The sequence below is a fragment of the Callospermophilus lateralis genome, chromosome 9 (assembly GCF_048772815.1).
Source record: "Callospermophilus lateralis isolate mCalLat2 chromosome 9, mCalLat2.hap1, whole genome shotgun sequence".
Classification (NCBI taxonomy): domain Eukaryota; kingdom Metazoa; phylum Chordata; class Mammalia; order Rodentia; family Sciuridae; genus Callospermophilus; species Callospermophilus lateralis.
The window spans coordinates 31,833,487-31,847,508 of NC_135313.1; the positions used below are offsets into that span (position 1 = coordinate 31,833,487).

The 14,022-nt window shown below is 34.4% G+C and overlaps 1 protein-coding gene across 3 annotated transcripts in view; it reads right to left on the minus strand.

Moving 5' to 3' along the window:
* The window catches only part of Cyp20a1 (cytochrome P450 family 20 subfamily A member 1), a 46,957-nt gene that overhangs the window by 13,808 nt on the left and 19,127 nt on the right, over positions 1-14,022 (minus strand). For 2 of the 3 annotated variants that reach the window (XM_076866205.2, XM_076866207.2), the window contains exons 5-8: positions 8,661-8,828; positions 4,883-4,961; positions 3,757-3,872; positions 2,605-2,659 (exon numbers count right to left, since the gene is read on the minus strand). In XM_076866205.2, coding sequence (XP_076722320.2) covers positions 2,605-2,659; positions 3,757-3,872; positions 4,883-4,961; positions 8,661-8,828 — 418 coding nt within the window. Of the gene's footprint in view, positions 1-2,604; positions 2,660-3,756; positions 3,873-4,882; positions 4,962-8,660; positions 8,829-13,036; positions 13,146-14,022 lie in introns of those variants that run through there. The other variant, XM_076866206.2, reaches the window with a different exon arrangement.

A 14,022-nucleotide genomic window follows, 5' to 3' on the forward strand; every position in this document is an offset into this window, starting at 1 on the left:
TACCTCTACTTACCAATCATCTGCTTCTTGGAGTAAAGACTGACTCAAAGCTAATTTTCTATTTTATATTTTTATGTTTGCAGTGGTAGGAATGAAACCCAGAGCCTCATACATGTGCACAAACACTCTATCACTGAGCTACAGCCCTAGCCCTAAAGTTAATTTAAAAAATTTGTTTTTGTCTGAATCACCAATTACCCAGATTGTTCACATAAAAATAGTGAGCTACCTGGCACTCAATCATTCATGAGTTACTACTACCTGTCTTTAACTTTTCCCTACATATATTTCTTCATTTTGGCTTTTGAGTGAACTACAGAATTTCTGTTTCACAAGTGTTATGAAAACTTGTGCCGTGCACCATGTGTATATGTAATACAATTTTACAACTGAAGGAATTAGCACAAAGATTTGCATAAAATAGCACTCATATGCTCTGCCTGCCTCTATTATCACTTACAATTAATATAACCAGATAAGCTTAATGATCTTAAATATTGACTTTTTAAAAAATTAATTAATTTATTCTATTTAGGTATATATGACAGCAGAATGCATTTTGATTCACTGTACACAAATGCAGCACAACTCTTCGTTTCTCTGGATGTACAAGATGTAGTGTCAAACCATATGTGCTATCATACATATACCTAGGGTAATAATGTTTATCTCATTCCACATTTTTCCTGCCCCTATCAACACCCCACTACTTCCTCCCTTTACCCAATCAAAGTTCTTCCTCCATTCTTCCCATCTGCCCCCATTATGGATCAGCATCCACTTATCAGAGAGAACATTTGGCCTTTGGTTTTGGAGATTGGCTTACTTCACTTAGCATGATATTCTCCAACTCCATCAATTTAACTACAAATGTCATAATTTTATTCTCTTTTATTGCTAAGTAACATTCCATTGTTTCTTTATCCATTCATCTATTGAAGGGCATCTAGGTTGCTTCCAGTTTGGCTATTGTGAATTGAACATTGATGAACTGCTATGAACATTGATGTGGCTATGTCACTATAGTATTCTAATTTTAAGTCCTTTGGGTATAGACTGAGGAGTGGGATAGCTGGGTCAATGATGGTTCCATTCTAAATTTTCTTAGAAATCTCCATACTGCTTTACAGATTGGTTGCACCAATTTTCAGTCCCACCAGCATCAAACATTGGCTTTTCTTATTTACAAAGTATGACGGGTTGCGGGTATAGTTCAGTGGTAGAGCATTTACCTGTATTTACAAGGCCATGAAGACATTTAATGTTCTTTAAATATAAAACTGACCAGAAATTGGGCACAATGGCACACGTCTGTAATTCCAGTGACTCAGAAGGCTGAGACAGGAGGATGGCAAGTTCAAGGCCAGCTTGGGCAACTTAACAAGACCTTTTCTCAAAATACAATAAAAAGGCTCAGGAGGCTGAGGCAGGAGGATCACAAGTTCAAAGCCAGCTTCAGCAACTCAACAAGACCCCATCTCTAAATAAGATACAAAAAGGGCTGGGGATGTAGCTCGGTGGTTAAGTGTCCCTGGGTTCAATCCCTGTACCAAATAAATAAATAAATAGGGCTGGGGATGTAGCTCAGTGGTAGCAAACAAATACTCTTGAAAACTCCCTAAAAACTGAAAATCAGATTAAAAGATTAATTCAATCTGGAAACAGTCCCTTTTTATGGTAACCAGAGAACCACTGATTCAGATTTTCTGAAGTTTTCATGCCAGCTAGGCAAGCACTCTACCACTGAGCTATATTCCCAGCCCCTTCAAAGATATACTCTTAATGTAATAACATTTTTGAAATAAGTGAGGATTATTTAAGAAGATAAATACATTATTCTTAACACATGCTTGCATATATTTCATTTAATCTATAATATCTGGACAAAACAATCATGGGAAGTTTACGTATATACTCATCATTTTATAGAAAACTTCCCTACACAGAAAGAGCTATAAATGAAATCCTTCCAGTGAAAATAAATTTTCTAGATTTTAAACTGCTATCTTAAATCCCTCCTATAAGCATTTATCTTATATATATTTTATGTCTAAAACTTTTTATAAATACAGTACAAATGAACAGTATAAACTTTTTATAAATACAGTACAAATGAACAGTACTCCATTAATCTAAAAGCCAGCAAGGAAACATAAAGCATACATTTTAGAATTTTAAATAAAAATCACCTTCAATTCCACCAAGAGAGGAATTCTTTTAGATCATGATTTCTGTGGCCTACATCCTCTGTTGGAGACCTTAATAACAGCAGACTGGCTTGAAGTCAGTGAAAAGCAGCAGCAGGAAATGGAAAAGCTCACTGTTCAGTTGGAAAGGTGTCAATAGCAGTTCATTTTAAAGGCACTAACTAGATTCACAATTCATAAAATGTGTCAAGAAATTTATAGCAATTTTCAGAGATGGCATTGAGCACTTCAGGTAAAAAAAAAAGTAGGGGGAACCTGTGTGAATCAAGCCTTTAAACAAGAATAATAAGCAGGGAAGGAAATTATAAAGAGGTCTTGCAAACAGTGTTTATTTTAGAATAGCTGTAGCCTTGTGTACTTTGTAATCCATCTGAAAAAGACATCAATTTATACTTACATTTCGCAGTTATTATGCAACCAGCCAGAGAAAATATCATACTGTCTTCTAGGACCTAGGACACAAAATTAAGTTTAGAAAGTATGAAATGTGGGCTGGGGCTGTAGCTCAATGGCAGAGTATTTGCCTAGCACGTGTGAGGCACTGGGTTCCATCCTTAGCACAGCATAAAAATAAGCAAATAAAATAAAGGCATTCTGTCCATATACAATTACAAAAAATAAAAATAAAAATAAAAATAAAGAAAGGTATGAAATGTCAGTTGGCCTGTATTAGACCCTATTCACATAATCTACAATATATAAGCAGGGTCAACAAAAATTTTTTTAAAAGTATATTATCTTATTACCACGTTTTAACAAAAACAAAATCTATATAATGTGAAAAACTAACCTAAATACTGCACTATGTTTTTGATGCAATAAAATACGCATTTTTCTGTTGGTAATATTACTGGCTTATGTTATACCTTGAAAACTGGTTCAGTTCTATTTTTATGGCTTGGCCTGAGGCACCAAATAGAGAAAGAATAGAAAAGAGCTGACACGGTGCTCAGAACCTGACTCAATTTCTGCACCAAAGGCAGGGGATGTAGCTAGAAAATCATTCTGGCTACCAGGACTTCCATGTGTCAAATGGAAGACGATTCCAAAGAGGAATGAATGTGGCGATGATGACATTCCTGTCCTTTGCCTGACATACCATAAATGCAGTGGTGTGCTAACAGTAATAGTTGAGCACAGTGAACAAGCCCAGCTGCCACACCTGGTCATATCGACAGAGGGACTCAGTCTATAAGGGCTACATAAGTCCTCCTCTGTTATCATTATAGAATTTTAACTCAATATTTGCTTGCCCAATTTTTTTTTTTTTTTTTTTTTTTTGTGATGCTGGGGATTGAACCAAGAACCTTGTGCATGTAAAGCAAGCACTTTATCAACTGAGCTACATCCCCAGCCCCTAGCTTACCCAAATATTAAATAATATACTGCTTCTTCAAAGAGCTAAATAATGAGATTGAATACTTGGGCCATTTATGATGATGTGTAATAAGAGAGAAGCCACTGAGTTTCCAGGAGGGCATCTGGATTACAGTGAATTTGATAAACATTTAACAATTTTTATTTGATAAACATTTAACAATTACATTACCTGTTGGTCATTAAGGTTTCCCTGCACTAAGGAGTCAATGAAAATATGTTGACTGAAGTTCCTTCCTTTTCGTTCTTTTATGATTTTCTTTAAAACAGATTCCAATTGCACGAGGGCTTAGAGAAGAAACACAAAGAACATTTAGAATACAAGCAGTTGTGGGGATTCAACTTTTTTTTTTTTTTTTTTTTTTTTGGTACCAGGAACTGAACCCAGGGATGCTTAAGCACTGGGCCACATCCTCAGAACTTTTTTGTGTTTTATTTTGAGACAGGGCCTCACTGAGTTCTTTAGGGCCTTGCTAAGGTGCTGAGCCTGGCTTTGAACTCACAATCCTCCTGCCTCAGCCTCCTAAACTGCTGGGATTACAGGCATGCGCTACCATACCAGGCAGGATTCAAGTTTTGAAAATTAATTCTGCACAATATTCCCACATGCAGAATAAAACCTTCAAAGTCAACTAAAAATTATTAAGAAAAAAAAAAGAAATACTATTACAAAAAATAAGGAACAAGGGTAAAGCCTAGGGATAGAGAACTTGACTAGAATGTTCTAGGTCCTAGGTTTGATCCCTAGCACTACACACATAAAAATATTCATGAATATTTTCTTTTCTTTTTTTTTTAAAGAGAGAGAGAGAGAGAAATTTTTTAATATTTATTGTTCAGTTTTTGGCGGACACAACATCCTTGTTTGTATGTGGTGCTGAGTATCGAACCTGGGGCCGCACGCATGCCAGGTGACCGCACTACCGCTTGAGCCACATCCCCAGCCTGAATATTTTTTTTTCTAGATATTTTATCCATTATTTATGACTCTAATATGTACTGTCAAACTACCTTTTTAGGATTATACCCTTACGTTTTTCATGAATCTAGTAGAGAGTACTCATTTTGCAGTGAGTACTAGAGTATCTTTGTACTTACTTCCTACTTTTTCTTCTCTTTTGTTAAAAAACCAGAAACCAAACCAAACCAAAACCTTGTATTATAGAAAACGTAGGAAAAAAAGCATAAAGAGAAAAAAATGTATATGACTTGTAATCTCACCATTCAGATATAACCCTAGTAAAACTGGGGCACATATCTTCTTGTCCTTATTAAAAATGAAGAATGACCAAACTTACCATCTTCATATTGTTTTTTCCGAGTTGCACTTTTATCAAGTGACCCATCTAGAAAGCCTTTTCCAATCTCAGACCAAACCTGAAAATAGGAAAACATGTATCTATTATCTGTTATGCACATTTTAAAAATTGTATCCACATTTTCTAAATATAGAACAATGTAAGCTAATAAGTAAGGAAACTCTTCCCTCACCAACAACTCCAATGATTAAGTCCTCCCTTTTAAGTGACTGCATAACCATTAACTCCATAGTTTGTAGGACAGGGAATCAAATATATTTCAATGATTTCAGTCAAGGCCCTTTCAAACAAATTACAACTGGAAAGTGAAAAGTTCCTTCTTTAAAAAAAAAAAAAAAAAAAAAAAAAGTTTTGTGGGAACACCTAATTGACTTGCTTCCCAAATTGTGATCTTTGGAGCCACATTATAAGAACACCTGAAAGCATGTTAGAAATCTAGAATTTTTGCCCCACCACTGACTCTACTAAATCACAACTAGCCTAATGCAATTCTCCAGGAACTAGGGAGAATATTAACCTAGAAGAATTTTGGATCAAAACATTGCCTTAATAAAAACAATAAAGGTAATAATGTCTAACATTTACTAATTAAAAAAAAGAAAAGAAAACTCATAGGAACAGAGGAAAAATGATACAGCAGCAGAGTGTATCCTCCATTTTTTCTTATACTTAATGGCACAAGTAGATAAATAAAAATTCATAGACAATTACAAATTTTTACATCACCTGAAATATTGATAATCATTGGGTGAGGCCCAGAAAGGGTTAAAAATTAATCTAACATTAGAAATAATTAGCTTGCCTAGCGTGCATGAGGGTTCAATTCTCAGTACCACATAAAAATAAATAAATAAAGGTATTGTGTCCAACTACAACTAAAAAATAAACATTAAAAAAAAAAGAAAGAATTAGCAGTCTAATAGGCTTTACTTTTTCAAAATTGGATGATTCTACCATTAAAAATCTAACTTGATTGCAAAAGAAAAGCTCTGAGCCAGGCACAGTAGGCCATGACTGTAATCCCAGCTATGCAGAAGGCTGGGTGAAGCAGGAGGATCGAAAGTTTGGAGCCAGCCTCAATAATTTAGCAAGACCCTCTCTAAAAATAATGGGTTGGGATGTAGCTCAGTTGGTAGACTGCTTGCCTCACATGCACAAGGCACTGGATTCAATCCCCAGAGATAAAACATTCACTATGCTCTTAGGTAGTTCTGGAAAGGGGGAAGGAAAGGATACACAGATGGATTGGATGTATGAATGAATGTATGGGTAGACAGACAAACAGACGGACGAATGCATAAAAAAATCAAATGGAACAAAATGTAAACAACCACTGTATTGGGTTGTAAAGGGTATGTGGGAGTTGCTGTATAAGCTGTAACTTTTCTGTAAGTTTGAATAAATTTCTTCTTTGAAGTTATATGGAAAGAAAGAAAAGGGAAGAAAAGGAAAATAGCATAAAAACATGTAGGATATCAGTGGTTAGAAGAAAATCTTGGAAGCAATGGTAGAGGTCTCTTTTTAAAAATGCTCTTTTGTCAACAATTAAATTAAAAAATTGATTCTTCATTAAATGAGAAGATATTTTAGGAAATACCTAGCCAATTTCTTTTGCCAAGGGACATAGCATAGTTTATTCCAGGAAGTGGAATTTAAAATGATTTTCAGGAAGACCACAGGTCTGAGACCAGCCTCAGTAACTTAGCAAGACAATGTCTTGAGAGGAAAAAATAAAAAGGGCTGGGGAATGTAGCTTAGTGGTACAATCCACTAGTATCACCAGGTACAATCCCTAGTATTAGTACTGCCAAAAAAATATTTTCCACTTTAGTTTTTTAAAAATATTTATTTATTAGTTATAGATGAACACAATATATTTATTTTATTATTTTTTTTTAATGTGCGCTGAGGATCGAACCCAGTGCTTCACTCGTGCTAGGCGAGCGCTCTACCTCTGAGCCACAACCCCAGCCCCCGACTTTAATTTTTATATGCCTGAATATATAAAAGTTTTATGAAAAAAATTTTTTTTGTTTTGTGTTTTAAACCATCAGAGAAGAGCAGTGAGGTTATTTTAACAGCAAAAAGTATATTATTAAACAGAGACAGGGTATTAACCTACAGTTTCTGGAGAGTTTTGTTTAGAACACATTATTTAGATTAAGATTATTCAATCTGTTTTTTAACATTTTAATAAAAGGGATAATTTCTCAGATCTGAAATGTGGTAGATTTCAACAAAATAATCTAAATACGATTTCAACTAAATAATCTAATGTTGAGACTGATTTAAAAAAGAAAAAAATCCATATATGAATCTAGAAAAGGCAAACAATAATTCAGTTACAGATTGAATTTTCTTGCTTCTAATCATATTTACTTCATTAGTATTTTTATGTTCCACTGACTTTGTTGAACTTCTTCCTATGTATGACATAATCTAGTTCTATTAAGTACAGTTTGTCTCCTTATTCTAGAATTCAATATTACTTTTATAACATACTATTAAGTATCAAAAGAAAAATTCTTTAGTCACATACTTTTTACATTTCAAAAAGTATTTGCTTAAAAAAACAATTCTTAGGATTGGGGATTTAACTCAGTGTCAGAGCACTTGTCTAGCATGCACAAAGCTCTGGGTTTGAACCTAGGCAAAAAAAAAGTAATTTTTAGCTGGGCATAGTGGCACACACCTGTAATCTCAGCAACTCAGGAAGCTGAGGCAGGAGGATTGCAAGTTCAAGGCCATTTTAGTAATCCAGCAAGACTATCTCTCAAAGGGAAGAGGGAAAAGTTATGAGGATAGAAAAGATGGTGGAATGAGATGGACATCATTACTCTAGGTACATGTATGACGGCACAAATGATGCGTCTCTACACTGTGTACAACCAGAGAATTGAAATGTTACACTCCATTTGTGTATGATGAGTTGAAATGGATTCCGCTGTCATGTACAACTAAGTAGAACAAATTTAAAAAAAAAAAAAAAAACTAAGAAAATAGAAATAAGAGAAACAAACATCTCTCTAGATAGAACTCCAATGAATCAAAGGAGGACAGGAGACAAATTCATCTGCTGCTTGATCCTCAACCCCAAGAGCCATATCTCCTTAATTAACAGGTTTCACTGTAACACTTCCATACATGCATATATTGTGTTTTAATTACATCTACCCTCCATAGGAGGTATATTTTGAAGTTTTCATTCCTTTACTTTGTTTATGAATGTGTAACAGTAAATCATTTCATTTGTTTATCTTACATTTTACTGGACTGAATACTGCCTAAGAATAGAGACTTACTGGAGGGAATAGAAACGGTGTAACCACCTTGGAAAACAATGTAATGCTATCTTCTAATGTCAAACCTTAATATACTCTAATATCTAGGAATTTCATTTCTAGATATATATGCAAGACAGATATAAACAACATGGGATTTGTGTAAGTGCATTCATGATACTAAAACCTGAAAACAAATACCCATCATGAAAAAGAATAAATTAAAAAAAAAAAGAAAAAGGGTGGTAAAGCACTCCTGGGTTTCCATCTCTACTTACACACACACACACACACACACACACACACACATATCACACAAAAGCAATTCTTAAATTTTTTTTAAAAAAGAGGTATTTTAGCTCATATTGTTCTTTTTAGGTCAAAACAAGAAGCTTAACTTTTCTTGAGAGGCAAAGTCAGCATTTTCTCATCCAGTGTGATGAAAACAATAATTTTAAATTTGTCACTAGACTTACTGTGCTATGATTCTTTTGGAAGCGAATGACTTCCTGGTCATCTTCAAATGTACTACCCATTACTATCTGTGTAACAGACTTCATAGCAAAACCAAGCATATGCTGGCTGAGGGGTACATGCTGGGTCTCTGGGTAGGAGAGCCATTTGTCTAATAATTCTTCTGAAAGCTGAAAGAAAACAGAAAGCCACAACAATTTATTCTTTCTTCTCAATAAATCTTAGAACAACTCAGCAAATAGATTCATTTCATGGTATACACAGGTCAACTCCGGAACCACAGTTAGCATCAGGTATTTCAGACTCTGGCTCCACATGTAATCCCTTTTCAACATCAGGTTCAACTTCTGCTAAAGAGCAGATCTGCAAAGCAAAATGGAACCACCACAACAATATAAACAGAAAATGTAAATTAAAAATTCAAACACAGAAAAAACTCAAACCTAATGGAAACTGAAGAGTCCAAAATCTTAGCATCTACTTAAAAATAGTAGAGGTTTAGGGACTGGGGTTGTGGCTCAGAAGTAGAGCACTTGCCTACCATGCGTGAGGCACTGGGTTCGATTCTCAGCACCACATATAAATAAAATAAAGATATTGTGTCCACCTAAAAAATAAACATTAAAAAAAGTAGAGGTTTACCAGATATTCTAATAAACATGAATCATGTTTATTGATTGCTTCTGTATGGTTTAAAACAGGTGCCTCTTAGAGCCTCTCTGTCATTCCTTTATTCACCAAACAGGCATTAACTACATGGTAGAGTACAAATAATATGTAGTAAAATGATCACAGACTTTGTAGTCAGAAAAATCTTTTTATATTTTTACCAGGGATTGAACCCAGGGGTTCTTAACCTTTTAGCCACTCCCCAGCTCTAGAAAAATCTTGATTTTATTTCTGGCTCTGACACTTGGAAGTAAAGTGGCTTCAGGAAATGTGCTTAACCTAAAGTTTACATACTTGAACAGTTCAGCTAGGGCGACACCTGCTAACTTGCATGGTTGTTGTGACAGGAATGAATATAACCATGTCACATAATGTAGTAAAGGTTCTGTGAGTTACTATACGGAAAGTCCCTACCATGTTAGGAACTCAAATTACGTTCCTTTTCCATGTCAACTTTATGAAAGTTTCATTATAGTGTAAAGGATTAAAATTAACTTTTGTGAGAAAAAGAATATTCAGAATGAAAAGATTTAGCATTACAGAGATTTCTCCTGTTTAAAGTGAAACATTTGGGGGCTGGGGTTGTGTCTAAAGTGGTAGAAACTTGCCTAGCATGCATGAGGCACTGGGTTTGATCCCCAGCACCACATAAACAAACTAAATAAACAAGATAAAGGTATTATGTCCATCTACAACTAAAAAAATTTTTTTTAAAAATTAAAGTCAAACATTTGGAAATAAAACTTTGTTTTTTGGAAAAGAGAAGACTTAATGATTCTAATCCAGGTTAACTGAATTGATTCAGTTAATATACTTTTAAAAAAAATTTTTAGTTATGGATGGACATAATACCTTTAATTATTTATATGTGGTGCTGAGGATTAAGCCCAGTGCCTCATGCATGCTAGGCAACTGCTCTACTACTGAGCCACAACACCAGTCCAGTTAATATACTTATAATAGAACTCTCAGGAGCCTGTCTGTAGTCCTGGTTACAATGGAGGCTAACTGAGGAGGATCCCTTGAACCCAGGAATTCAAGACCGTCTGAGCAACATAGTGAGATGCTGTCTCAAAAAAGAAATAAGGAAAAGATAAGAATGAATTAAAAATGAATTCAAATTTGAGTGAAGTATGAATAAAACATGAAAATAGTGATCAAAATACAATATAACTACATAACTTTAAAATTACTTTTAGGCTGGAGGTGTAGCTTGATGAATGAGCACTTGCCCAGCATATACAAGGCCCTGGGTTGAATTCCCATCACACGCATGCATGTGGACATACAATTTACTTTCAAGTTACCAACAAAATGACTCCACACACAGTAGTCACCCAAGATGTGTAATTTCAACTGGTCTAAAAATATTAAACAAAAATGCCAGAAATAATTAACAAGTTTTAAAGTGTGCCTTTTTGAGTAGTGTGATGAAATCTCACACAGTCATGCTTTGTCCTTCCCAGTATGTGAATCATTCCTTCATGCAACACATCCATACAGTACCCACTACCTGCCCTGTTAGCCAAATAGTAGACACTTATCTAAAGAAGAAATACAAATGGCCAACAAATACATAAAAAAAGTTCATCATCATTAACAATTAGGAAAATGCAAATCAAAACTACACTGAGATTCCACCAGTCAGAATGGCAGTCATCAAGAATACAAACAATAAGAAATAGTAGGATGTAGAGAAAAGGGACACTTTTATACTGTTGGTGGAGCTGTAAATTAGTACAAGCACTATGGAAATCATATGGAAGTTCCTCAGAAAACTAGAAATAGAACCACCATAAGACCCAGCAATACCATTCCTTGGTTTTATTCTAAAGAATTAAAGTCTCATACTACCATAATATATGCATACCCATGCTTATAGCAGCACAATTCACAATAGCCAAACTATGGAATCAGCCTAATGTGTCTGTCATTGGAAGAATGGACTTAATTATGTTAAGCAAAATAAGCCAAACTCATAAAATCAAGGGTCACATATTTTCTCTCATATGTGGAAGCTAGAGAGAAAAAAAGGAAAAGAAAGGTGGTGGGGGGGAAATCCCATGAAAATCAAAGGGAAATCACTAGAAGAAGACCAGGGAATGGAGGAGGGGAGGAAAAGGGGAAATACTGTGGAATGATGTTGACCAAATTATATTGTTTATTATGTGCATGTATGAATATGAAACAGCAAATCCCACTATTATGTACAATTATAATGTATAAATAAAAATATGGAGAAAAATAAAAAATATCTCTCCAAATTTTGTCTTGTGTTATTCATGTACCTTTACATGGCTAAGAGTTCTGTTAATTAGATCTAGTGATTTAACAGTTATGGTTGAATGTCTATGCTAAAATATTTACTACCAACTACATTAATATCATGCATAAATCTCATGTTTATGAGTATAAATTGTAAAGACCCAACAAATGTATCTATTTAATCTTATCATGAATATTCAATAAAAATATAATCATCTATAGACATCCTCAGAATGTTAAGATTAAAATACTATACTAGGACTGTACAGGTAACTCAGAGGTAGAGTACTCATTTAACATGCACAAAGCCCTGGGTTCGATGCCCAGTACTGAAAATAAATAAATTAATTAATCAATAGCTAAATGGGGCATGGTGGTGCATGGGGTGGCTGAAGCAGGAAGATCTCCTAAGCTCCAGAACTGGAAACCAGTCTGACAACATTACAAGTCTAAAAACATTTTAAAAATTTGTGTTAATTTTAACTAACATAATATTGTATGACAGAAAAATAAAGCTTAAAATGAATTTCTACTTGGAGGCAGGTTTATAATTTAATATATAAGATTTTAGCATATATACATAATCTTTCTGAAAAAAACAAATTTCCTTTTTTTAAAAAAGGTGTTTAGCAGGTGGGAGCTGTAGTTCAGTGATAGAGCACTTGCCTAGCAGTGTGAGGCACTGGGTTCAAACCTCAACACCACATAAATAAATAAATAAATAAACAAATAAAATAAAGGTATTGTGTCCATCTTCAACTAAAAAAATATATTTTTTAAAGTGGTTAGCAATTTATTTAGTAATTATTGTGAAGTTATTAGAATTTCAGAGATGTGATTGTATGTGTGTGTGTGTGTGTGTGTGTGTTTTTTTTCCTGGGATCAAATCTGGTGCTTCAAACATGCTAGACAATTGCTCTACCACTGAGCTACATGCCCAGCAAGGCAAAGTAGGTGATTTTTAATTCCACCTTACATTAGGATACTATTAACTGCAAGATTAAAGAAAATTTTAAAGAAAGAAAACCAACCAAACAAAATATATCCTAGGGGAGTAGAGCTGGCCTATCAGCCTTGTGGATAAGTATAAAGCTCTAGAGACAAGTAACTGGGATCAAATCCTAATCCTACTACTTTTTTTATTAGCTACACGACCTTGGACAAGCTACTTAAATATTCTGTGCTTAATTTTCTTCATCTGTAAAAAGAGGGAAACAATAATACCTACCTATAAAGTTCTTGTGAGGATTAAATGAATTAATTCAAGCTATTAAATCAATTAATTCAATAATTTTGTCTATTAATATTACTAAGCTATCAATTAAGCAGATTCTAGATAACAGCTATAAATTATAAATTCCAGAAATACTTGTTTAATCAGAATATGGCCCAGAAATCACAGGAATATATAGGATTAAAGCACAGAAAGAAAAATTACACTCACAGAATTAAAGTGGAGGTTTATACACAGCCTTGAAGCAAAGATGGGCAGGACAGGAAGGAATCAGAATTCACAGGACGGAGATGAGCGGATTAATCATTAGAGGATTTAGTCTTATTGCAGAACTCACATCTAAACAAAAAAAGGAGAAAAAAAGCCAAAAAGGTTTACTGTGGCAATATGAAACATAACAACTTATTTTAAGGTAATAATTCTGGTAAATAGTGCTGTTCTATCTGGTCTTAAAGAAACCACTGGTGGGCTGGGGTTGTGGCTCAGTGGTAGAGTGCTTGCCTAGCATGTGTGAGGCACTGGTTCAATTTTCAGTACCACATATAAACAAATAAATAAAATAAAGGTCCATCAACGACTAAAAATTTAAAAAAAAGAAAAGAAACCATTGGTGAGCTGGATGCTGTGACGCACGCCTATAATTCTAGCAACTAAGAAGGCTGAGGCAGGAGGAATATGAGTCCAAAGTCAGTCTCAGCAACTTAGTAAGATCCTAAAGCAATTCAGTGAGCTACTGTCTCTAAATAGAATACAAAAAAGGGCTAAAGATGTGGCTCAGTGGTTAAGTACCACTGGGTTCAATCCCTGGTACAAAAAAAAAGAAAGAAAGAAAGAAATCGTTGGGGGGAGAAGAAAGATGCTCTGACAGCAGCACTTCTTACTACGTTTTTGCTGATTAATTATTTAATTGCTATTTCCGACTAATTCCTAATTTATGACAACATAAACCTATCAGACAGATTTCTCACATACAGATCTAGTTTATGAATCAAACCCTAAAAACATGATGGCAGGAAATGTGAAAATTGGGACCTAATTTTCCACCTGGATTTGTCTTTTCTTGAGAGAAGAAAAGGATAGAATATAAACAAAAGAGAAAGTTTGGAAAATGGAGGTTGTCATAAAAGATATAGAAATTGAGAATTATATATTTCGAAGCATAGAAGACAGAATCATTAAGGCTTTTAACAATAATT